The 26443-nt window shown below is 36.2% G+C and overlaps 1 protein-coding gene across 1 annotated transcript; it reads right to left on the bottom strand.

Moving 5' to 3' along the window:
* Window positions 1-1544: 1544 nt before the first annotated feature.
* On the bottom strand, window positions 1545-26443 carry leo1 (LEO1 homolog, Paf1/RNA polymerase II complex component). The gene is made up of 11 exons (XM_048168730.1): window positions 26290-26443; window positions 24636-25238; window positions 21529-21633; window positions 21350-21444; window positions 18804-18952; window positions 18521-18700; window positions 17926-18060; window positions 13106-13241; window positions 7925-8114; window positions 3725-3822; window positions 1545-1944 (listed from the first exon to the last, which is right to left on the bottom strand). Exons 1-11 carry the CDS (start codon window positions 26345-26347, stop codon window positions 1816-1818), a joined length of 1878 nt encoding a protein of 625 aa, XP_048024687.1. The 5' UTR covers window positions 26348-26443; the 3' UTR covers window positions 1545-1815.

Genomic DNA, 26443 nt, shown 5'->3' with positions numbered 1-26443 from the left:
CCTAAACCAGTGTGCATTTGTCAGTTAACCTGGCGAGCAAGTGTGCAACTGTGGCGCTGTGAGAAATTTATTATCATTGACGAAGAATATAGCTTTGGTTGTTTTTCTCCTGGGACTGTTATCACCTCTTTAGCACTGTAAATATACATCACTTTACACCTTACATCACTGCAAGTATTGCCATCATTTTTGGGGGGGATTTTTTTTTTTTTATGTTTACTTAAAAATCGAGATTTCACAGCAAATAGATACATGTACCACAAACTGAAGGTAGACATGTTTACTAAAAGGCCTTTTACATGCAAAAAAAAAAAGTATGAACTTAATCAGATGGTAGAAGGCATGTGTAAGATTGTGTAAAACAGGTTTTTCATGTTGATAATTAAGAGGCCATAAAAATTTGAGGAAGTACTGTACAGGGATGAATTTGCATTTTCTTCAGCCTGAGGCTTATTCATTTCACTTTCTGGTATGAAAGGACCTGAATTTTTGTTTTTAAAAAACAAACAAGCAAGCCCAGCCCAGGTGAGAAAAGGTAACACAAAACTAACGTGTCACATTATTTTCCATAAAAAGTAACCATAACAATTAGTTACCTTTTTAAAGGAAAATAATGTCAGCATACACCACTAAAAGAAAGCAAAAAAGATCTAAACAAACAAAGCAAGTTGGTAAAACGTGGCTGCAGCTGTAGAGGTGACCTGATAGATCAGAAGCTCTGCAGTAATAAATGAGAACAAATGCAGAGTAAGGCCTGCATTACCTTCAAGGAAGTACAAGTGCTTGTGTGCGTGCGTCATTCTGGGGCCATGGGGCGAGATCTGTACATAAACAGTCTTTCAAATCTCTCTCTAGGCTGAAGATTCAGCAGGTGCTGTGAAGAAAATGCACACCAACACAAACATAGTCGCCATGTCAATAATAAAACTGCACCTGTGATGGATGTGCTTTCACCAAATAGCATTCATAAATTACAGGTTATAATTAGGTTGATCATTTTACCAGGACATGAAGTCCCGCTCAAAATATATTTGCATTTACTCAAAATATATTTTAATATTGGAAACGAATTGTATTGCCCCTTGAAGTATACTTCGTAATACATTTGGCATTTGAAGGTTTAAACGATCTGTTTCTGTTGCCTCTCCGTTTACATATATTTAAGCAAATCTGAAATGTCTATCATATACAGAGCATCATTTTAGTTTCATCTCTATTTTTAGACAAAAAAAAACAAAAACAACCCAACAAAAAAAAAAAAAAAAAAAAAAAAAAATTGTTTTGATGCTGTATCTTTAAAACTTCTATATTAACCTTTGAAAAGTATAACTCTCTTTTTTTTTTTATCCTAAAGAAAATGTTTTTAGCAATAATTCACAAAAACAAAAACCCTCACTGAACAGAAGACAATTAAAAATGATCAACTTTACCTCTGTGGAAATTTATTGAGGCCTTTTTGTTAAGGCTATTCAGTGAAATTCAAGCAGAGAAGTGTTCCCCCAACCTTTTTAGTCTTTCATAAGTTGACAGTTCAAGGGTCAAACTTTCATGGAGAAACTTTCAGAACATGATTTTATTATAAATGAACATATTGAACATATTACAGTGTAATCTTTCAGTTACACATTTAATAAACCACTTGCGGGCCACATCAAGGTTATTGCTCTTTATTGAAGTGTTGTAATGATGATCTTCAGTCTTTATAAAATATACAAATAACTGCAGATTAGATTTTATGGATTTACCACCTACTTTACTGTGATTAAACAACCACAAAACGATTAAAAAAAAAAAAAAAAAAAAAAAAACGATAAATCACTCGTCTTCCTCCACCTCCTCCTCCTCTTCTTCTTCTTCATCACTGATGACATATTTTTTGGGTTTCTTGGTGGAAGCAGATTCCTCATCTTCCTCTGCTTTTCGCTTTCCAGAGTTCTCTCCCTCCTGTAAGAAATGAAATATTAATTTTTAAAATTAATTTTAATTCCCTAAAGTGCACTTATGATGCTAATCAAGGTATGTTACACCAAAACATGTCAGAATTTAGGTTTTGATAACCATTTTCGAGCCTCTCGGAGCTTTATAATTGTTTCTGATACTGTATCTTTAAGACTTCTATCTATCTGTAAATGACTTCTGATTATTAGCTAGCCTATTAAAGGGTTAGTTTACCCAAAAATGAAAACTATCATCACCCTCATGTCTTTCCAAACCCACAAGACTTTTGCTCATCTTCAAAACACAAATGAAGATATTTTTAATGAAATCTGAGTGATTTCTGTCCCTCCATTGACAGCTACGTGACTAGCACTTTGACGCTTCAAAAAGTTCATAAAAAGTAAAACTAATCCATATGAATTGAGCGGTTTGGTCCAATTTTATTAAAGATCGCTTACATGATCTATACATGGTCGCTTTATATAATGAAAAGATTTAAATAAGGCATTTATTCACATATAAACATTCATCAACTCACACATCAGTTGTGGTAAATGGAAGCTCAAGCATGCTTGCTTAACGTGCAAGAACCAATGAGGTTCATTCTTGTGTGTTACGCAGCACGTTTGAGCTTCCACAAGAAGTTTGCTTTTGTGAATCAAGCAGATTCGGTTGAGCTTCTGCTGATCAATGTTTATATGTGAATAAAAGCATAATTTCAATCTGTTCATGATATAAAGTGATCGTGTCTCTTCAGAAAATTTGGACAAACACTCAAATCATATGGATTAGTTTTAAGATCTCTATGAATTTTTTGAAGAATCAAAGCGTCAGTCACGTAGTTGTCAATGGAGGGACAGAAATAACTCAAACTTCATTAAAAATATCTTATCCCTAAGATGAACAAAAGTCTTACGGGTTTGGAATAACCCTTTAAACTTTGGAAAGTAAACTCCCATTCATTTTCTCCATACAGAAAAAGTACAATTCACTACGAACAATCCTTAAGCAGGATTCACCAATCAGATCCAAGTTTCTGTTACCAAGAAATGGGAATCATGGCAAAAGAACAAAATGTTGCGATTCACCTTAAAGAGAAGAAAACTCTGTCATCATTTACTCAACCTCATGTCAGCCCATACACATATGACGTTCGTTCATCAACACAAAAATATTTGTATTTTAGTCAATCCACTGCAAGTCCACGCAACCAAAATGTTCAAGCTTCAAAAAGAACAAAGACATTGTACAAGTAATACATATGAATTCAGTGATTTACTCAAAGTCCTATGAAGAGACACAATCACTTTATATGAAGATGAACAGATTTAATTTAGTCTTTTATTCGCGTATAAACATTGATCAAAGGAAAGCATGCTTGCTTTACATGCAAAAACCAATGTGGTTCATTCTCACGTGTCAAGCAGGAGGTGATCTTTAACGTTTTGAGGCTTGAAAGTTTTGCTGCGTGGACTTTCAATGAATAGACAAAAATTAAAAATATCTTCATTTGTGTTTCAAAGATGAACGGAAGCCTTATGGGTTTGGAACGACATTGTAAATGATGACAATTTTATTTTTTGTGTGAACTAACCCTTTAAAGTCCTTTAGTTTGGTTCATGGCTTTGATCTCTTTTCTGAAGAAAATGAATGGGAAATATACTTTTGTAACCAATGATACCGAAAAAGTGGGCAGTCACTGTTGTGCTCATGGTTGTGGCATCATAACCATTCCATTTTTGAAGCTTTTTTCCAATAAATGATCAGTTTGGACTGAAAGTTTCACCTCATCACTGTCCAGTGTCTTGGCCTTCATCAGCCGCTTGGCCTTGTCTTCATCAGAACCTTCATCGCTGTCTGAGGAATAGATCCTGGCTCGCTCCTCTATTACCACAAACAAACAAACAAACAAACAAACAAACATTTCAGCACAGCTCAGAATTCAGGACTCATTTTCAAGCATTCCAGAGAGATGTTCTTTCAGTAAATACCTTTTACTGGCACAAACAAATCAAACTGAACAAACTAATCTAAATCTCAGTCGGACTCCAGGATAATGCAGTATTAAGGAGTCGGCAGGTAATCGGCTAACGGCTGTAACAGTTACTGTCAGTGAGAAAGTGTGTGTGTGCGCGTGAGACATGCTGTTTTGGGAACACAAGCTGTTGTTGCAGAGCAGAATGTTCTAGCTGATCGCAGCAGGTCTCAATCTCACTCAAAGAATCTGTTGTGCAGAAACACTGACCCACGGGGGAGCGAGGGAATACAATATAGACGACAGACACATCACCCCACCCCGGTTCAGAGGCCATTTCAACTGACCTACTTCCTGTAGAGACAGTCATTTTCACACTTACATCTATTGGTGCAGATGTGATTTGTTTTGATGTCAGAGTTCAGTTTGTTTGGTTGGTGTAAAGGGTTTTTCCCCAAAAAAAGAGATTTAGAGGTACCATGTTTCTGAATGGCAAAAAGCATATGGATGAGATTAATGATGCACAGAAATTCTGTCAACCAAAAATTTTTGCCCAATACAGCTTATTGGAGGAAATAGTTCTGGAGGGCCAAAATCATTGACCGAAAAAGTGCTGTGTAATTAGCACTTCTCAGATGGCACATTTTGACTGTGTCAGTGTCCATTTTGTGCCCACAACATGGATAAACTACAACAGGTAAACAGGTCAGCTTTGTGGATGCTAGGGCTGGGTTGACAATATAATTTAATAAATTTTAATCCATCTTCATTTTGATGAACTGATATTGATTCTTAAAGGGTTAGTTCACCCAAAAATAAAAATTATGTCATTAATGACTCACCCTCATTTCGTTCCAAACCCGTAAGACCTCCGTTCATCTTCGGAACGCAGTTTAAGATATTTTAGATTTAGTCCGAGAGCTTTCTGTTCCTCCATTGAAAGTGTTTGTACGGTATACTGTCCATGTCCAGAAAGGTAATAAAAACATCATCAAAGTAGTCCATGTGACATCAGTGGGTTAGTTAGAATTTGTAGAAGCATCGAAAATACATTTTGGTCCAAAAATAACAAAAACTACGACTTTATTCAGCATTGTCTTCTCTTCCGGAATCCTTTCCATTGAATTGATTCCATTGAATCCTTTCATCTGTCGGCATTGGTAATGCACTTTTACGTCGCCGTGGTTGTTTTTGGTGATTAGGACATCCGCGACATGCACACTTACGCACCATTTTAAAAAATATAGCAATATACAATGTAGAATAGCTTGAATACAGCGTGCGTCTCCCTCAGACTGTAAACGAAGCTCGGGCGCACCAGATAACACGTCAGCAGCGTCTTACATCAGCAGCGTCACTGTGGAGTCGTGAACCACACTCCGGAGCAGAAGGGGGCGGTAATGCACCAATAAGCTGGATGCCAACCGCCATAAAACAGGAAAGAAGAAGAAGCAGAAAAAGCGGAGTCGTGAACGCGAATTGACAACAGACCCGGAAGAGAATACAATGCTGAATAAAGTCGTCGTTTTTGTTATTTTTGGACCAAAATCTATTTTCGATGCTTCAAAATGTCACGGATGTCCTAATCACCAAAAACAACCACGGCGACGTAAAAGTGCATTACCAACGCCGACAGATGAAAGGATTCAATGGAATCAATTCAATGGAAAGGATTCCAGAAGAGAAGACAATGCTGAATAAAGTTGTAGTTTTTGTTATTTTTGGACCAAAATGTATTTTCGATGCTTCAAAAACTTCTAACTAACCCCCTGATGTCACATGGACTACTTTGATGATGTTTTTATTACCTTTTTGGACATGGACAGTATACCGTACAAACACTTTCAATGGAGGGACAGAAAGCTCTCAGACTAAATCTAAAATATCTTAAACTGTGTTCCGAAGATGAACGGAGGTCTTACGGGTTTGGAACGACATGAGGGTGAGTCATTAATGACATAATTTTCATTTTGGGGTGAACTAACCCTTTAAATCCCAAGATTGATCTTTTAGTCTGTTTTCACTTGATGCATGAACCACTAAACATTATATGTAGCACCTACCATACAATCACACTATACGCTTTGTGACATTTGATGTTAACATCTAAGCTTTCAAATAGTCAATTTTTATCATGAAATTCAAATGATAAATGTCATTTTGGCATTCTTTAACGTGGCATGACAGATCGCTGTAGCTGCCTAACTTCAATCGGCACAGGAACCGATCATCTGTTCAGCTTTACTACTAGTTACAGCACGAAATAAACATGAAAGAACATCAGATATGTTGAAGAAAATGGTACAATGAACTGAAAAGTATCATGTCTCATGTAATTGCCCAAATAGTGCCTCAAACGAAGAAAGACGTCAATAAAACATGTATCGTTACATTTGCCTCAGGAACGCCATTCAATATCCATAACTCGTTAGTTTGCTAGGAAAAAATAACTCTAGAGAGGATTATTTTGCTAAACATATGCACTATACTACTTATTCATTAAATTTTTACTTAACCTGTTAGAGAGGGCTCATTTACTGCATGCCTGAATATATCTGTCATGAAAATCTGTCAAGTTTTTATAGCCACCGTTTAAATGTTTATATTTCAACAAATGAAACAATTAACTGCCTTTTGTGTTTGTATATAACTCAGTTTTTACATGAGGGTTGATTATTAAAATGATTTCATTGGTAACACTTTACTTGAAGGGGTGTGCATAAGACTGACATGACACCTTCATAATCTTGACATGACACGTGTCATGAATATGAAGGAGGTTTTATGCATGTTTATGACAACTGTCATTAAATGTCATTCGCTCAATTAAGTCATTTTTAATGCAAAGATGACATTGTTTGAGATGTCTTTGTCATGACAACTTGACATTAGCAAAACATCATAACCTGTCATAAACATGACATAGCAGATTAATTATCAAACTTAAAAAAAACTACTTAGTTTTATGGGTTAACATTACATTACATTATTTTGGTAACATTTCAGTATAGGGAACACATATAAACGATTAACTATGACTTTTCCCTCAATAAACTCTTAATTTACTGCTTATTATAGTTAATTGTTAGGTTTAGGTATTGGGTAGGATTAAGAATCTAGAATAAGGTTATGCAGCATAAGGCATTAATATGTGCTTTGTAAGTACTAATAAATAGCCAATATTTTAGCCATATGTATGCTAATAGTAATAAGCAACTAGTTAAAAGACCCTAAAATAAAGTGTTACCATTATTTTATGACAGTGTCATCTTTTTTACGAAATTTGAAATGGTCTATTATCTGACCTTCTGTTGGAGGAAACTTGAAAAAAACATGAAATGAAAAATAGTCATGACGCTGTTATAAAATTATTTGTCAGAGTATTGTCACTTAATGACATTTTAATGACAAGTTCAATTTGTACCACTGTACTTGAGCTCAAGATACATATTCATGACACTATTATAATGGCCTCATGACAGCCAATGTCAAAACCAACCACATGACAGTTTAATGTAATGTTAACCCATAAAGCTAAATGATGTCAAGTTGTCATGACAAAGACACTGACAGATTATGATGTATTGGTTAAGTTGTCATAACTCGGACATCTCAAACAATGTCATCTTTGCATTAAAAATGACTTAATTGAGCGAATGACACTTAATGACAGTTGTCATAAACATTCATAAAACCTCCTTCATATTCATGACATGTGTCATGTCATGATTATGAAGGTGTCATGTCAGTCTTATGCACACCCCTTCAAGTAAAGTGTTACCTCGGTGTATCACTAGAAAACAGTTCAACCTAATAAAAAGAGCCAGCTCGCTTATTTCATGAAAGGACATTTCAAAGAGGAAACAGACTGGGCAATCTCAGTCATGCACATGTACTCTAAATGGGATTTATAAAGTGATCTTTGCAAGGATTTATGATACAATCTGAAAATGTTTGAGCTTTTTATCCTCGATGTCCCATGTGCATATATATGTTTTGTACGTCACATACCCCTCAGACCTCCACCCTTATATTTGCTCTTGATTGCGGCCAGGCTGATGGATTCTTCACCCTCCTCATCCTCATCATAGCGGTCTGGCTCCAGGTACCCGGCGTTCAGACCGCGCTGATGCTGTTTCTCTCTCATTCGCCTCTGCTGGGACTCACGGCGGATAGATGCACGTAATCTCTCCTCTTCTTTCTGCACAGAGACACAGACACAAAAAAAGAGAAACTCTGATGTCACTGCAGGATTACATTGAAAGAACACATCCACTTCCTAGTTTATCAGTCTGAGTAATGAAAAAGGATTCAAGAACTAAACCTTATTGGATTTAATACATATTTTCATTTATTAAATTTTAATCCAGGACTCCCACACTTTTCAGCAGAGAAGTTCCATTACTTCCCCATGACCTCTGCAGTCAATCGTGATAACCAGATTTATATATTTTTATATTTTTTATGCAATCATTTTACAGATTGCTGGGGTTTGTCAAATACTGAACTTTTACATATAGAGACTCATATCCATTCCAGATGGCATAAGTGGCATTTATTTATGATTTTAATTACCTTAGCCTGAATTTGTATTGTATATACGCTACCGTTAAAAAGTTTGGGGTTGGTAAAATTTTTTTTAAAATAGTTTATGATAACCAAAGCAACATTTATTTGATTAAAAACACATTAAAACAGTAAAATTGTGAAAAAATATTACAATTCAAAAGAACAGTGTACTTCAGTCTTCAATGACCCTTCAGAAATCATTCTAATATGCTGATAAGAAACATTTCTTATTATTATTATCAGTGTTGAAAACTGTTGTGCTGCTTCATATTGTGCTGGAAATCATAAATCTTTAAATAGAATATATTATACATATATACAGAATATACATATTTATTTGAAATTTTGTAACAAAACAAAAATGTCTACTGTAATTCTTGATCAGCTTAGTGCACCCTCACAGAATAGAAGTATTAATAATTTCGTCGTCTTCTTCAAAAAAAAAAAAAAATCTTACTGACCCCAAAGGTTTGAAAGGTTTGACAATGTAATTTCAGGCCCAGTTGAGTCATGAACTGGTCCAGGCGGCACAAACAATATTTATCTCTGAAAACCACTTGTGAAATAATTTTATAGCTCTTCATTTATGACACTTTAATTCCAGTAAGGCTGTCTAATGGTGTCTGGGCGTTTCACTGACTTATGGTCACTCATCTGATATGAAATCTGTCTCTTTGGACATTAGAATTCTGGTCAGAGGGAGATAAATGAGTGAGAGGAAATAGATAAACACATTTACAGTACCCTACTTTAGTTGTCAGACAATCTGTTTAGATAACACAGCTCAAATCATACGTGCATAACCTGCTGCTGCCAAGATCTGTTGTGTGTGTGAGGAAACATGCTGCATGCAGAGATGGCCTTATCTTCACAGACTCTTGATAAGTCCGTTATGTGACCACTGTCTTATGCAATAACTTATCAGATTTTTACAATGAGATTTTCTGAAATAAAATGATAAGAGTGGAGTCATTGTGTGTAGTGATGTCCTTTAAAGGCCCCGATATACTCACGGCTATGTCCTTTTTCATTCCTTGCTTAGGGGTAAAAATAAATTTTAAATGTGTGACCAGTGGTATAATGTTAGCAAACACCCTGAATGTTTAGATGATTATGTAAATATGTGTTGGGCGCTTTCCTTTCAACAACAAAATAAACAACAAAAATGACAGCGGTGAGAAAACAGCAGATAAGATAGCATCCGATCATAGCGATGGGGATATGTTTGCACCAGCTCTGCAATTCAGCAATTCCAGTAAAGTCATGTTACTTCTGGAGATCCCTTTACAGCAGAGTCCTGCACGTGGATGGGTTCCCACGGGTACCCGACGGATGAACTGCTAATATTTTATGTAACGGGTGGAATACTTACTTTGACATTTGCGGTGCAGGTCAGGAATCAATAAGCAAGACTATTGACTCAATTCGGTACCCAATGATAGGCAGCTGCTTCCAAATGGTCCCGTGCTTATTTGACACTCTGAAGAGCGTCAAAGGCTTCTAATTACAACGAGATTTGCAGCATTGAGCATTGTAGCCAATCACCTGATTGACAGCTTCAGTCATTGACGAAGCACTCTTTGCTCACTTTCTGTATATAATCCATTCACAAATTTGAATAAAAGTTTTATTTTTCATGCTTGTAAGAGGACCGATGGCCTCAAATACATGGCAGAGTTTCAGGAGAGACAACCGCATTTAAATACATAATGAATCCGCTAAAATGTCCCTAATATTATATGACAGTAAAGCCTCATATTTGGCTATGTTCTTTTAATTTATGGAGACCTCTATGCGTCTATATAGTCTATGGTGTGCTTTATGCACATTTATTCAACATAGTCTGTATAGGCAGTTTGTTCATATGATGTAGGCAAAAGTTTTGTATTGTTACACGACGGATGCACGTTCATCTTTTTTTTCTGTTAATTATTACCATGTTGGGCTGCGTGTCTATTTTTATTAAACGCATCAACTCAGAATGCCTAATGCTGATTTGATTGCTTGTTACATGAGAAAATTTGTCTAAAATTTGTCTACCTGATTTAGTAGATTTAAAGGGTTAGTTTACCCAAAAATGAAAATTCTGTCATTAATTACTCACCCACACCCATAAGACCTTCGTTTATCTTCGGAACACAAATTAAGATATTTTTGATATTTTGATATGCGCTCCGAACCACTGATTTGAAACAAAAAATCCGTAAAGCTTCTAAGCTTCATGAAGCAGTGTTTTGAAATCACCCATCACTAAATGTTGTTGAACAAAGTCGTTATTTTGTTTTTTGGTGCATAAAAAGTATTCTCGTCGCTTCAATAACATTAAGGTAGTCACATGAACTGTTTTACATATGTTTTTAGTACCTTTCTAGGCGTTTAAAAGTTTAAGTTAACTTGCTCTCAATGCAGGCCTCACTTAGCCATCAGATTTCATCAAAAAGATCTTAATTTGTGTTCTGAAGATGAACGAAGGTCTTACAGGTGTGGAATGACATGAGGGTAAGTAATTAATGACAGAATTTTCATTTTTGGGTGAGCTAACACTTTAATGCGGGTGTGTTTCAGGTCACAGTCTTTGTTAAAGGGGTCGGGTCAGGCAGGGAATTAAAGGTGCCATCGAACGTTTTTTTACAATATGTAATATAAGTCTAAGGTGTCCCCTGAATGTGTCTGAAGTTTCAGCTCAAAATACCCCATAGATTTTTTTTATTTATTTAATTTTTTTAACTGCCTATTTTGGGGCATAATTAGAAATGCGTCGATTCATGCTGCGGCCCCTTTAAATGCTCGTGCTCTCCGTCCCCGGAGACAAACAAAGTTTTACACTGCTAATATAACCCTCAAAATGGATCTTTACAAAGTGTTCGTCATGCATACTTGTATGCATGCGTCAGATTATGGGAGTATAGTATTTATTTGGATGTTTACATTTGATTCTGAATGAGTTTGAGGTTTTGCTCCGTGGCTAAAGCTAACATTACACACTGTTGGAGAGATTTATAAAGAATGAAGATGTGTTTATGAATTATACAGACTGCAAGAGTTTAAAAATGAAAATAGCGACGGCTCTCGTCTCCGTGAATACAGTAAGAAACGATGGTAACTTTAACCACATTTAACAGTACATTAGCAACATGCTAACGAAACATTTAGAAAGACAATTTACAAATATCACTAAAAATATCATGATCTCATGGATCATGTCAGTTATTATTGCTCCATCTGCCATTTTTCGCTGTTGTCCTTGCTTGCTTACCTAGTCTGACGATTCAGCTGTGCACATCCAGACGTTAATACTGCCTGCCCTTGTGTAATGCCTCGATCATGAGCTGGCATATGCAAATATTGGGGGCGTACACCCCGACTGTTACGTAACAGTCGGTGTTATGTTGAGATTCGCCTGTTCTTCGGAGGTCTTTTAAACAAATGAGATTTATAGAAGAATGAGGAAACAATGGAGTTTGAGACTCACTGTATGTCATTTCCATGTACTGAACTCTTGTTGTTTAACTATGCCAATATAAATTCAATTTTTAATTCAAGGGCACCTTTAAATTAGTGCTGCTGTCAGACAACAGTCGAGTGTACTATTAAGTAATGTGGATGCGGGGCGGGTTTACCAAACAGGACCGTACAGGACTCTGCTTTACCGTATTAAACATGAAAAAATAGTGTCAGTGTCCCTTTACATTAGAATTACAACTTCAGTTTCTACTATAAAAGCGAATCTCCAGCGTGTTCTTGTTTTTACTCGGGAATATCTGACCTCGACGGCCTGAACAGAAGAAATGAACCGGAGAAGATTTCCATGTCAAAAAAGAGCACACCTACCTATGAAATCATTGCTACAGACCAATTATAGTTCCATTGTGTTTACCAGCCAGAGGGAACTTTTCCAGAAAGTCGAACTTTCGAAACGAACACAAAACAAACTTTGTTTTGGCCTGATTTTGTTCAAAATGGTTTCACATCAGTTTGTTCTTTGATTTTGTTTTAAGTATATTGGGCTCTTAAGATTCAAAACATAATGCTTAAGCTGCCTTTGGAGGACAGCCCTATGGCCTAGTTTCCTCCTAAAACAGCAGGGCTTCAGGTAGAAGAGCTTTTTATTAAAGGATTAGTCCACTTTCAAATAAAAAAATCCTGATAATTTACTCACCCCCATGTCACCCAAGATGTCCATGTCTTTCTTTCTTCAGTCGAAAAGAAATTAAGGTTTTTGATGAAAACATTCCAGGATTATTCTCCTTATAGTGGACTTCAATGGCCTCCAAACGGTTGAAGGTAAAAATTAGTTTTAGTGCAGCTTCAAAGGGCTTTAAACAATACCAGATGAGGAATAAGGGTCTTATGTCTCATGGACATCTTGGATGACATGGGGGTGAGTAAATTATCAGGAAATTTTTATTTGAAAGTGAACTAATCCTTTAAGGAGGATACAAGTTATGATAACCTCCCTCTGAAAACACACTGCATTTCTGTGTTGATATGAATCCTACTAAATTTTCCATCAGTCTTGGTCTAAACCCAAATCTCTTTGCAGAGTTCGTGTGTGTGTGTGTGTGTGTGTGTGTGTGTGTGTGTGTGTGTGTGTGTGTGTGTGTGTGTGTGTGTGTGTTTTACCTTGATCATCTCATTTCTCTGGGACTCTGGGTCTCTGCCAGCCATGGGCAGAATTCGGATCTTCTGTGTCTTTGAGCAGCGGTCCGCAAGAGAGAGGGTCATTTTCCTGTGTGTGGCGCTGTCTGTGGAGTGAGGTCTACAAACACACATGCATTTAATTTTATTAATTTTATAATTTTTAATTTTACTATTATTTAATTAATTATTATAAATGCATATTACTTGAGCATGATGGGACATTTGTACTTCTAAAAGAAATTTGTACTCTCTTAAACATTCAAAACTTAAATTTAAACCTAAAATCTTGATGTTGACAAAACAACACCCATGTTATTGGTCAACCCTGAGAGACCTCTGCTGGTGGATTAGTTGTTGACTAGCTGCTGATTTAATAAATAATCCATTTGCTAAAACTCTTAGCAACGTTTGTGCAAACTAAAATAAGATATTTCGCTGAAACTCAGGTTTTGCCCCACAAATATCATTATAAAACATTTGGTTGAGGTCCTGGATGCTGATTGTTTATTACATCACTCCAGTCGTGATAAAACATGATATAATTACAGCTATGATGTGAATTACTAAATGTAATCTTAATGAAAATATTTAAGATTCAAAATGTCTTGAAAATGTTTTTATTATGTGGTAGTCTTATAAAACAGTAATACTTTTGTGGCCTTTAGAGACAAATTTTAACTAATTAAAAAAAAAAAAAAAAAAAAAAAAAAAAAAAAAAAAAAAAAAAAAAATATATATATATATATATATATATATATATATATATATATATATATATATAGTTAAAGAAATCTTTTCATTACTACTGGAGCTGCCATTTTGCTAAGTTTCAAATAATTATTAAACCGCAATCACAAACTATACAAAAGCGGCTGCCCTTCAGGTGCACTCAGTGTCCGAATTCACTCACTCGTTTTCTTTCACTCCCTCAGGTGAACTATATTAGTGGACTAATGTAGGGAATTGTGAATGAGGGTATAGGGGGTGATTTCGAACACAGCCCTTGATTAGCTGTGCTTGATTGGGGTTGGTGCTAAACACTGCAGGATGGTAGATCTCCAGGAGTAGGGTTGGAGACCCCTGGTTTAATCAAACACGTTGGGTCATAAAAACCAAATATCCCTTCTGGACATCACTTTTGGCCACTACTGTTCTATATTGTCTTATATTGTAATCATTACTATCACATGATGTAACTGCTGCCTAACATGTTTGTTGAGTCTGTTTAAATGAAGACATGATTATAACGTTAACTAACCACATAACATGAATTATAGCTGTATATTACCGGCTCATAACAGAAAACTTCCTAAATTGTAACACTGAAACAAGCATTTTCTATAAAGCTGCTTTGAAACTATATGTATTGTGAAAAGCGCTATACACTTGAATTGAACAGAACATACATAAAATAAAATTAAACACATTTATAAAATGTATATATGGCTGGTTATATCATATGAGGGATGATACTAGTATGAAATTTTATACTGGCTTAAATAGAGGAACATCATGAATGAAACTTACTTGAAAACAGTTCCTATAACCATAAATAAATGTATAGTTTTTTCTTGCAATCATGCCACTCATGTGTACAGGTAAAAAAAAATGCATTCAATGCAGACGCGCAAGCGGTGGTCGTGGTAACAAACAATACCTGTTTATGACAGTGAGTGAAAATGTCACTAAAGGCTGATGAGGACTTGAGGATGATGGAACCGGAAGTGCTAAAATGCTAACTCGCGTCCAAGTTTTGGCCTACAAAAATATGTAATCCATGCAGCACTGCTTGGCAAAAATTACCCCATAGCACCACCTAGTGTCCAACCAGTGATATATCACCACTACCAATACCATTGCTACACCCAAAAGCTGAAAAATGCTGCCTCTGCAGGCAGGATACAGAGGTAGGAAGGCAACAAGACACATCTGAATACAGTGATAATACAGTTTAAAGATGTATCTTTTGCTGCCTTTGATGCGTTCTATTCCATAACAGTTGAGCTAAAAAAAAAATATATATGGTGTCTGAAATTTGCGGTTGGTGGCAATGTTCCCTCTAATTTTTTTTCTCGCTGAGCAAAACTTTTTTCTGTTGAGTGCCCATTTTGGCCACCTGAGCAAAAACATTCTTTATATCAGACCTGTACAGTAAACACACACAAGAAAATGGTTTTATCATGCAACTGTAACTTTTAACTTTAATGTGCCGTTTCTATTTTATTTGACCCTTGATGTAACTTAGTGATATATTAAATAATATGTTTGAAAACAAGCAGTTCATTCACTAAGTTAAGCATATTTTAGGTTACTTGAGATTTTTTCACATCGCTGCATTAACTGTTCCAGTCTTTACCAAGAAATTCTATTAAAAAATAATTTAATCTCCTGCAGGACAGTTCAATTCTTTATTATAATATAATATAATATGAGCAGTTACACTGATGGTTTGGGACAACCATAATGTGTTTTTGTACAGTAAATTATTAGCAACAGACAGTGTTAAACCATCAAAATTACATGTTTATTGCTTATGAATTTTCCAGATTTTCTATACCAGGAGGTTTCAAGATTTTTAGTGGCAAAGAGCCCTAAACAATCCTCTTGTGAGATCAATTCTTTATTAGGCTTACGTTATAATATAATATATTAAAATATAATATAAATTTTGAAGGATTTAAACTGATATACAGTATTTCATCAGTTTAAATGCTTCAATTTGTTTTAATGACAACAAACTGAAGCATTTAAACAGATCTGATATCTAAATATTAATATAAAAGTGAACATGTTAACTCTTTTACAGTTATCTAAACATCCCTGAAACCACACACAATAATCTATTTAAACTGAGGTATATCACTGATGTATTTTGAGTTTGCAAGCTACACCTGTGGTGGGTGTGTAACTGTAAATGTCTCAGAGTTTTGTTAGCATTCTGTGCCCATCATCCGTTATTTCTGCCACTTTTCATTAAAACATGACGTTTTATTTAACATTTCTTTTCTGTTCGCGTTGCCTCTCGTATTGAGGTATTTAAGTCCGCAAACATGACAGTATTCTTACCACGACTGATTTGGCTCAGGCCCAGGCCCGCTCACATGCACTAAACCTGTAAACCGCATTCACCGGTCCTAACTCTATAGTGACAATAGCTCTATAGCGGTTGACCAGAGCACTGCAATTATTTTTAATTTAAACTAAAATCAAATGGATTTCCTCACACAAGATTTTATGTCCAAGTCTGTCCTCTGCGTGGCAATTATTCTTTCTGCGCGGCGGCGCACGCGCAACTTAGAGGGAACATTGGTTGGTGGTGAGTTTGTGTTTAAACGTACATTATTGCCCAACTTTTTCCCCTTTTGATGTCATTTCTAGCAAGAAATTAATATTGTAGTAATTACAAATTTGTTTAGTTATCACCAAAGCTCTCTCTATTTTGTTGTATTATATCATTAAACTGTTATGCTGCCTCAGAAGTCTGTCCGAAATTAGTTAAGTGAGATACCATAGTGCGTAAACGCTGCCTGCAAAGTAGACTTGTGAGATACCATAGTGCGTAAACGCTGCCTGCAAAGTAGACTTGTGCCGATATTCGGTAATACGATAAATCGCGATAATGAATATGCACGATATTATAATCATGGGCACTTCAGAATACCGTAAATAATAATTTATTACCAATTATTAATTTTTTATAATGCAATTAAGAATACTTTACCCATCACTCGTATAAAATGTACAACACCGCTGTATTCTGCGTCAAAAGGACACGCGCTCAGATGTTAACAAGCCCATTGTGCATGAGAAGCACATGACTGAACGAGTGAAGGAGACGAGCTGAATGAAAGTGCGCGTTCACTCTCTGACAGCAGAGGGCACTGATGGAACAGCAGCATGCAGCGGTTACCACGGAAACCGTGCAAACAAAGTAACTGCACTAGTGAAGTTTTTAAAATGCTTCAAACAGCCATTCATTTTTTGTAATCTCAGTGTTGTTCATCACAGCACCAAATACTGAATAATTAAAGACTTAAAAGGATATTTATTTTCAAACCTAAATTTTAAACCTAAAAAAACTAAAATTTTATATTTTAATCTGGACTACAACATGCCCTAATGATTAGAAATGTTCTGATTATTTGTTATTGTTCAGTAACACTTTGAGACATATGGCTTCATTAGTTAACATGTTAATTCATTACTACCAAACTGACAATGAAAAATACTTAAAAAAGCATTAATTATTCTTAGTTAATGTTAATTTCTTAGTTACTGTTTAATAACATTACTAAAAACAAAAAGAACTTATTTAATGGACCTGAGATAAAACTAACAATGATCATTTGTGTTTCTAAACTAACATTAACAAAAAATAACACCTTCTGTAACAAATGTAGCTGTTGCTCAATCTTAGTTAATGCATTAAATAGAGACCTTATTGTAAAGTGTTATCTGTTGTTCTTTATAGCCTATTTCTTTTGCATTTTAATCTGTTTGAAAATGTCACTTTATATATTTTTTTGTAGTGTATTATTGTATTTAAACATTTTTGTTTTATTACAAAAAGAGTTCTTAAACCTGTTAAACTATGACAACATTTTTTTTGCAACTTATTTTAATACCGTGTTAAAAGCTTCATCAATTAATCGCAACATGAAAATTTGATACCGTCACATGCCTACTGCAAAGTCATTGCCTGATAGGGCAGTGAGGCAACAAGTCAGCTGCATTATAAGCTTTCAGATGCAGCCAATCACTGCTGTAGAAGAGACGCGTGTGTGTGTGTGTGTGTGTCGCACCTGAAGGTGAGTTTGGTCTTGAACACAGCCTGACCCTGCAGTCCTGTGCCCTGGCGGATGAACAGGTGGTTGTGGTCACCTTGCAGCGGAGCTTTATACACGTCAAACACCTCATTCCCCAGGTGCAGAGACATGCTGCAGAACGAGAAGAGTGAGGCTGATTTCCATATTTCTGCAGCATCTTATCATCTGAGCAACTTAATATTCAACAATATTGTTGATTTGACTGCACTGACACTATTGGATGAGAACTGAACTGAGCTGGATGATGATGTCACTGTTTTTCCTCAAAACTGCTTTATAGATTAAATGAACTAATTTAATGTTCTTTACAACAAAACTGAATCAACACTGAACTGACTTCAGCTGAACAATGACACTATTTTCTTTTAGAGCAGCTGTACAGCCGAAATGAACTCGATGTACGGCATCATTGAATCATTTTCCTGTTATCACTGTAAAGCTGCTCTGAAACCATCTGTATTGTATAAAGAACTATATAAATAAAGGTGACTTGACAGGTGAGAATAATCAGTGCCTTCTGAAATGATTCTATGCAGTAATTCACCACTAAATTCTGCATGCGTCTCCTCACCTGCCGTCGGACCATTTAACGATCCGTGCGTTGCTCTCCTTGATTTCGATGCCCTCCTCATCGCGCCTAGAGCGCCACCTGATGGTGTTCTCCACCTTCAGCTTGAGACGGGTCCGTCCTTCCTCATCTAACATCTCCTCATCCTCAAATTCATCCTCATAGTATTGAGGGTCAAACGGCCTGTGAAGAGATGGTGAGGGAGGTGACAAACTGCTGACTGACTAGGATTGTTAGGATAGAGCATTTAGCAACTCCTTCAGTTCTCCAGTAGACATTCACACACCTGGGCTCCACACTGAGAAAGTTGGGTAACTTGACGAAGTAGAGCTCACTGCCCAGATCTGTGCTGACTTTGGGAATCTCCACTTCGATCCTCGTCTCTGGAACCGGCTCCTCCTCGGGCTGATCTCCCTCCAGGCCGTCCTCACCATCCTATTTAATCAGTTCAGATCAATTCATTTGATCAGCAATTTGCATATTGAATTTACAGTTTATTTTAAGGTGATATTGTTACAGTATAATTACACAAATAAGTACAGAGTAATATTAATTAACTACATGTACTTACTATAGGGTTAGGATTAGTTACTTGTAATCAAGCATAATTTACTGTTATTAGTATAGCAAGTACATGTAACGTGTGTAATTACATCACCCTAAAATAAAGTATTACCTACTGAAAAATACAGTAAAATATAATAACCTGTTTAATTATAGGAGTTAGAGAGGGTGAATGTTGTGTAAATCTAAATTATGACTTTGAGACCAAGATGTAATTAATAAATAATAATAATAATAGTTGTTTTTATTAATAATAATAATAATAATAATAATAAAAACAACAATTATTATTAAAAATCCTTTTTTATTAAATTATAAAAATAAAATAATTATTACATTCCATTATTTATTAAATAAATATTACCATAGTAATAATACTACTGTAAAATGAATACATTTAACAACAACAGTATAATTACAAAAATATTATTTATGGCTGCCTTGATTTCTTTTCAAAAGTTAGTCATCATGAAATCAAAATCAACAATTACTATAAATACTGCAGCATTTCTTTTATAAATGATCCATGCACACCTTTTTCCTTTTTAATTAATGTCTTTAATTAATCTTTAATCAAAATTCTCTTCTCTGATGACGTTTAATGGTGCGAGGGCGGGACAACCTGTCACTCACATGAAATCCACCAATAGTAAACCACAACAATCCAACAATCCCTGATGGACAAAATCAAGTGCTGTCCTACATATTTTTTTTTTTGTTCGTGAACCCGTTTCACTCAGATATACGTCACAATAGTGAAGAAAAGCCTATCACAACTTCTGTTTAATCATATTTCAAACCACAATATAGCTGCAAGCAGCGATGGCGGGCCCAAGCCCGGTGGCACCGCCACCCCGGTGGCTTCAGGGCAACTGTGCACAGTGGGCAATAGGCAGTTAAAACAGTTAAACATCGAAGGACTATGTCAAATTCACTCTACATTTACTGCACTATAAGGTGGTGCTATAGAGCCCCTCCTCCCTGCCCATTTCTAAGGCTTTGCCCATGTCTACTGGCTAACAATCCTGATGTGTGAGTGGAGTTTCAAACAATTTGAAGTATGCTAAGAGTCTCAAAAGCATCCAAAACGAATATTAAATTTTGATGCGTTGTCAAGGCAACTGTGTTTGAGATATCACGATTGTTTTCAAAGGTCTACATCTGCCATGTTTTGACATTATTCAAATGAAGTTTGAAGCAAATCGGGTAAAAATAAGAGGGTGATCTCAAAGCATGCTGAAAGTAACACATTTCCTGCTGCCAGTTGGTGGCGCTATAACTTTGACTCACAATAGTCACATCCATGTGATCAGCCTTGTACAATGAAGACACAGCCGAAGTTTCATCAAAATCAATTAATGTATGCAGAAGTTAACACGTTGTTTCCCTTTTCTTGCTATAAATTTGTTGCCAACATCTATTTGCAATTAAACAACTTCAATGTGTTAGCACAAAGTTAAAAAAGTTTGGTGTAAATTGTATAAACCCTGTAGGAGTAGTAGTATAAAATGTATAGCCTGTTTTTTGTTTTTTTTTCAAAAAAAAAAAATTACATTCAAACCAAAATGGCTGACTTCCTGTTGGTCGGAACTAATGAATGTAAATTAGAAAATTGTCCAGCTTGATGAGAACAATATGTGTACAGAGTTTGGGGACTGTTCGTTGCCTCGCCACGGCCAAACCGTTCGAGATATCAAAAATCCGCTGGCAATTTTCATCATCAATGTCTTGACTTCATGCTGACCGAGTTTGGTGGTGATAATCGCCTAGGAGGAGTATATCAAATTCCAAAGCATGCGTTTTTCAAACAACCCGTAATAGCCGACTTCCTGTTGGGGTGGAGTAGAACTTAGAGCATGGAAGTTGTTTGGCCCGATAAGGTCTATGTGTACCGAGTTTCATACTAATACGTGCAAGTGTGTTTGATATATGGACCAAGTTTTGGGACTTTTTTCAAGGGGGTGCTGTCGAGCCCCCCTGCCACGCCCGGGTACCAGCTTCTGCCCAGCCCTGATGGCCGCGGATTCCAATGTGTGCCAATTTTCAAGAGCTTTTGAGCATGTTAAGGCCCCCAAAAAGCCCCAGATGACAGGAAAAAAATAAAAATAATAATAATAATAATAATAATAATCCTTAGAAGATCAAGAGGGCCCTGCGTCATTCTTGGCTTGGGCCCTAATAAGAAAGGTGGCTTGAGAAAATCTGCAAAATTTCATTAGTTATTCAGCAGATTAATTTATTCTGATGTTGTGCACGTAAAAGTCTCACCATTGGCTGCCCAGGTGTGAGAGGTTTCTCTGCATCGCTATCTGATGAAATATCATCTGCTTCCCCAAACAGATCATTTGCTGCTGGCTTCTTACCTACACACACACAAACAGATAGTTTAACAGAGCTTCTGTGTGTATGACACCGTGTTGCATCACAGCAAGTGTCTTGTCACTCACCCCCCCTCTGTGAATCACGGTCAGAATCCGAGTCAGAGTCTGAAGCCATTTTTTTCTTTTTCTTGCGTGTGAAATCATCTTCACTGTCACTGCCCTTGATAGACTCTGAAATGAATGAGCACAAACAAAAAGATTTGTTAGAATAAACATGTTAATATCAGAAAACGGATCTATAATATCTCAGGTGTTGTCTGAGAAGGTAGTCATTTATTTTTTTGCCACAAATACAATAGCTACATTCAAATGCATGCTAATCTGTTATTAATCATATTGATTGCTCAGTTGGATTGAAAAGGTTCCACGTAAATGCCTCGTTCAACTGAGCTTGATCCAAAATAAATTTCAATCAAACTGAAAGGGGGGTGAAGACCTGAAATAATCTGATCAATAGAAAAAAAAATTAAAATAAATAAGCGAATGCTTTAAAAGGGTTAGTTCACCAGTTCTGTCATTAATTACTTGTTCCAAACCTGTAAGACTTTCGTTCATCTTCGAAACACAAATGAAGATCTTTTCAATGAAATCTAAGAGCTTTCCATTGACAGCCTTTGCAACAACCACTTTCAAGCCCCAGAATGGTAGTAAAAACATCATAAAAGTAATCCATGTGACTCCAGTGATTTACCGCTTTATTTACAAAATATTAATCTCCAACGTGCGAGAGCACCACGATGTATGCATGTTGTGTTGATGCAAGAGAAGACATTGTAAATAAAGTGGTAAATTGTGGGGGGGGGGTTTGTGCAAGTGGTTCATAAACCACTGGAGTCACATGAGGGCTTTACACAATGCACTTAACCCCGGGTTATCGTCGTTCTAAACACTCTGGAGCAGGGTAAACACCAATTTTGCGGTGTTAACCCCGCATTGTGGTGCCAAACTTGTGCAGTGTGAAACGATGCGGTGTTAGAATGTCACAGCTAGACGCTTAGCAAGACACCCAAACGCGTACGCATATTTACCTGCTTTGGACAGTCACGGAAACACTGCGCGTTGTATATGAACAGTAAATTCAGCGTTTGAGAGGAAAAATGTCAAATGCTGACAGAAAATGTGACAACTTGAGTGAAAAAGAGACCGTTTCATACTTCCCTTTATAGTCTGAAATGTCCATTCAGTATAAACTCGATAGTACAGTCGGCAATACAAGGATACACAATGCTAGAGCTAAATACAGGTTGCATTCTGCATTTATCCAATCAATGACACTGACACCGCAAATATGCAAATAAGAACTTTAACCTAGGGTTTAGGAATGTACAATGTGAAACGTCAATTTATGAATACCCAGGATTAATTGTTAACCCCGGGTAAATTATGAGCAGTGTGAAACATGAAGCAAGATAACCCAGGATTCTGTTTACCTGGAGTTTAGAATAACCCATATTTCAAGTGTGAAAAGCCCTATGGATTACTTTTATGATGTTTGTGCTCATTTGTGTTCCAAAGATGAATGAAAGTCTTGCAGGTATGAAATGACATGAGGGCGAATAATGACAGAATTTTCATTTTTGGGTGAACAAACCCGTTAATCCCACCATCTTCTCAATTGGATTAAAAAAATACTAGGGGTGTGACGAGATCTCGCGAGACTAAAATGTGACGAGATTTCTCATCGAGGTGAAAAGTAGTCTCATGATATTGCCATGACAGAGTGGTTAGGATGATTAGGAAAGAATATGCCACCGCTACCTTTACATTACGCCTCTCCTGTCGTTTTTCTTTGTATTTAAATAAAAAAACATTTAATTCAGTTGGATAACGGTCGCCGCCGCTCCATATTTACAGAGTACGCGCGATCGCTGAAAGTAAAAGTAAACGCGAGCGCGCATTCAAGCGCGATTTCAATACCCCGCATTTTGAAAGCGTCTCCCTGATGAATGCAAATATCTCTCAATATGAAAGCTATTTTAGGCTGGGCAGTGTAGTTGCAACCATCTCTTAGCTCTGTATCAAAGAAAAATTTGGTCTTATTTGCACTTTGAATATTGAGAGAGTGTGATTATGGTTGCACTTGTAAAGTTTTACCATAAAAATGAATAACAGTTTTCTCTTAATCTTATTAAGCACAAACAATAAGGTTTCATTTGTTAGTTAATGCACTGTGAACTATCATGAACTAACAATGAATGACTATTTTTATGAACTAACATAAACAAAGATTAATAAATACTGTAGCAAATATATTGCTCATTGTTAGTTGATGTTGCTTAATACATTAATGTTAATAAATGAGACCTTATTGTAAAGTGTTACCATTTTTATTTATACTGTTTTTATTTCTGTGATCAGTTTGTGGAAAGGAGTTCAGTTAGGAGGTCAAATGTTGCAGAAGCTCATAAATCATGTACAGTAAGGTCTGAAGATACTGAAATCATACAGAAGAGAAGTCAGTCAGTTGAGTTTGTGGCAAAACCTTTTACAGTACTTGAGTATTGTTGTCTTTTACTGCATATGATAATTCATACTCAAAGTAGAACTGAGGATTTCTTAAAAATAGTGTGTAAAAATCTTGTCTCGTGAACTCAATCTCGAGTCTCATCTCGTGAGATACCGGTCTCGTCACACCCCTAAAAAATACCTTGCACACAAGTGCAGTGTCTATGACGTTTTTATGTCTGCTTTTTAAATAGATATGTGATAAAGGCAAAAACATAAAAAAAAAATTAAATTAAATACCCCTTTTTTGTGCCATTATCACAGTTCTAAACAAACATCTGATATAGACTGCACATTAAGAGATCTTGCAGAATCTGAAATCGGACTGAATTCATTTGGATTGACAAAATTTAGTGCATGTAAACATACAAAAATGTTACAAGTTTCAAAAGACACACTGAACTCCTTTAACACTTACTTAAACATGAGACAGATATTAATACCCGCAGATCAGACCACACAAATATGTACGATTTTTTCCCCAAATCAGTTCAACCTGCAGCCAATTTCATTGAGAAAGGTTAGGGCTTAGTATTAGTTGTAACATTATGTAGGCAATCAGCACTGAGATTGACATGACCAATGAAATGTGACTTTGGGGCGAACTTTGTGCTGAACTCATTTGGGGGAAAAAGAAATAATAAAATCACACTGCTAATATACCTCACCTGATTTTTGTCTTTCCCCTTCATCGTCAGAATGGTCCCTTTCATCATCCGAGTTCTGCTGTTTGTCCTCATCCTCTGATTGGTCACTTTTTCCATCCCCACCCCACTTCTCATCTCCGGAATGGACATCTTTCCCTGACACCTCTCCATCTGAATGAGGCGTGCCAGGATCTGAATGACCGCTTCCTGCTTCTGAGCGTGGGCTGCCCGGCTCTGACACTGGACTTCCACTTCCTCTGTCAGACCTGTGGCTTCCTGCTCCTGAGGCTGGGCTCCCTACATCTGATCTGTGGCCCCTCTCATCATCATCATCGTCGTCCTCCTCGTGATGGCCCTCTGACCCGCTGTGTTCATTGTCTGAATGCATGCTCGCCTCTGATTGGTTGCCTGATCGCTCTGACTGGCTGCCGCTGTGCTGGCTGCCACTGTGCTGGCTCCCGCGCTCGTCTTCGCTGTCGTCTCCAAACAGCTCTTTATTGCTTGGCTTTCCACCATCTTCATCCTCATCTTCGTCATGATCCCGGTCACTCTCGCTGCCAGAAGCATTGCTGGCAGATCTGGGTCTCTCATGCTCTGATTCAGAGCCAGAACCAGAGCCGGACTCTGGAGGAAACACATCAACGCATACGCTGATTTATTAACTTGTCATTTAGGAAATGCTTGACTGACTTACAGCATACTTGAGTTTAACTTCAATATGGAACACAGACCATAAACGAGTCCATAAGAAACATTTCACATCCCAAATAGAGCTACATGATGAGAATTTTTTCTGAATTTAACAGTTTAGTTTCAGTTGTGTCTTCAGTTTAAAAAATATATTTTTTTCTTCTTCTACAAATATGAATTATGAATTAATAAGTGTCATTGAGATTTTGGGAAGTTGCATCACATGAAATTTTAAAACCTGAAATAACATTGCCTTGTCATACAAAAAAGTTAAATTATGTGATATTTAAAGAAAGAGTTATTGAGATTTATCTTGACAGATGATCATAAGGGGACTTCTCTAATATCATATTTTAGAGACATCTCTCTGATTTCACAGTTTTTTTCTGCATTTGGTTGGACGATATGACTGATTTGAAAATAATATTTTTTCATGACATTTAATTTCTAATGGCAAATATATATATATATATATATATATATATATATATATATATATATATATATATATATATATATATATATATATATAAATAATAGCATGCACATTGTGGAAGAGGTTTATTCAAGTCAAATTTAAAATGCACTTTTTTAAAATACATTTTAGAATACAATATTTTTCTTGATAGGGAAAAATGTCCATTTATTTACCCTTATATAATTTACATCTAAACGTGTACTGTGAATATTATACATACAAAATAGACGTATTTGGAAAGACTGCTGCATTTATAATAGATCATAAAGTTTTCAAATACTTGTAATTGTGGGCCACATCTTTGGTTACTGTGGTTATTTTGTGAGAAAAAATCCCTGATCTGACCGTACTAATAAAACGGGATGAAAAACTGTATGCAGTGCTGAAGCAATGACCGTCTTATAAATGCACATACCGCTAAACGAGAGCTATGTTGAGAGAAACAAATTTAATACAAAAATGAAACACATTTTCAATGATTAATGCAATAATGCAAGTGTAAAGTACCTCGTTGCTCATTGTCGCTATCGCCATCACTCCCGAACAACTCGTCCATGTCCGCCATTCTCACCGGCTGTAAATAACGATCAACATCCGGGTAAAGGTTTGTACACTTAAAGCGGTAGTAACACTTTATAAAATAAAAGCCCTTTTCATAAAG

Source organism: Megalobrama amblycephala, linkage group LG19 (genome assembly GCF_018812025.1).
Source record: "Megalobrama amblycephala isolate DHTTF-2021 linkage group LG19, ASM1881202v1, whole genome shotgun sequence".
NCBI lineage: Eukaryota > Metazoa > Chordata > Actinopteri > Cypriniformes > Xenocyprididae > Megalobrama > Megalobrama amblycephala.
This window is presented reverse-complemented; position numbering and strand designations above follow the sequence as displayed.

Coding starts and splice junctions, on each gene's coding strand:
- leo1 (XM_048168730.1), bottom strand. CDS start 26,347: ATGGCGGACATGGACGAGTTGTTCGGGAGTGATGGCGATAGCGACAAT. Junction 18,953..21,349: donor TCACACCTGGGCAGCCAATG/GTGAGACTTTTA, acceptor CTGATTAAATAG/GATGGTGAGGACGGCCTGGA. Junction 3,823..7,924: donor TAAGGGTGGAGGTCTGAGGG/GTATGTGACGTA, acceptor TTGTGGTAATAG/AGGAGCGAGCCAGGATCTAT.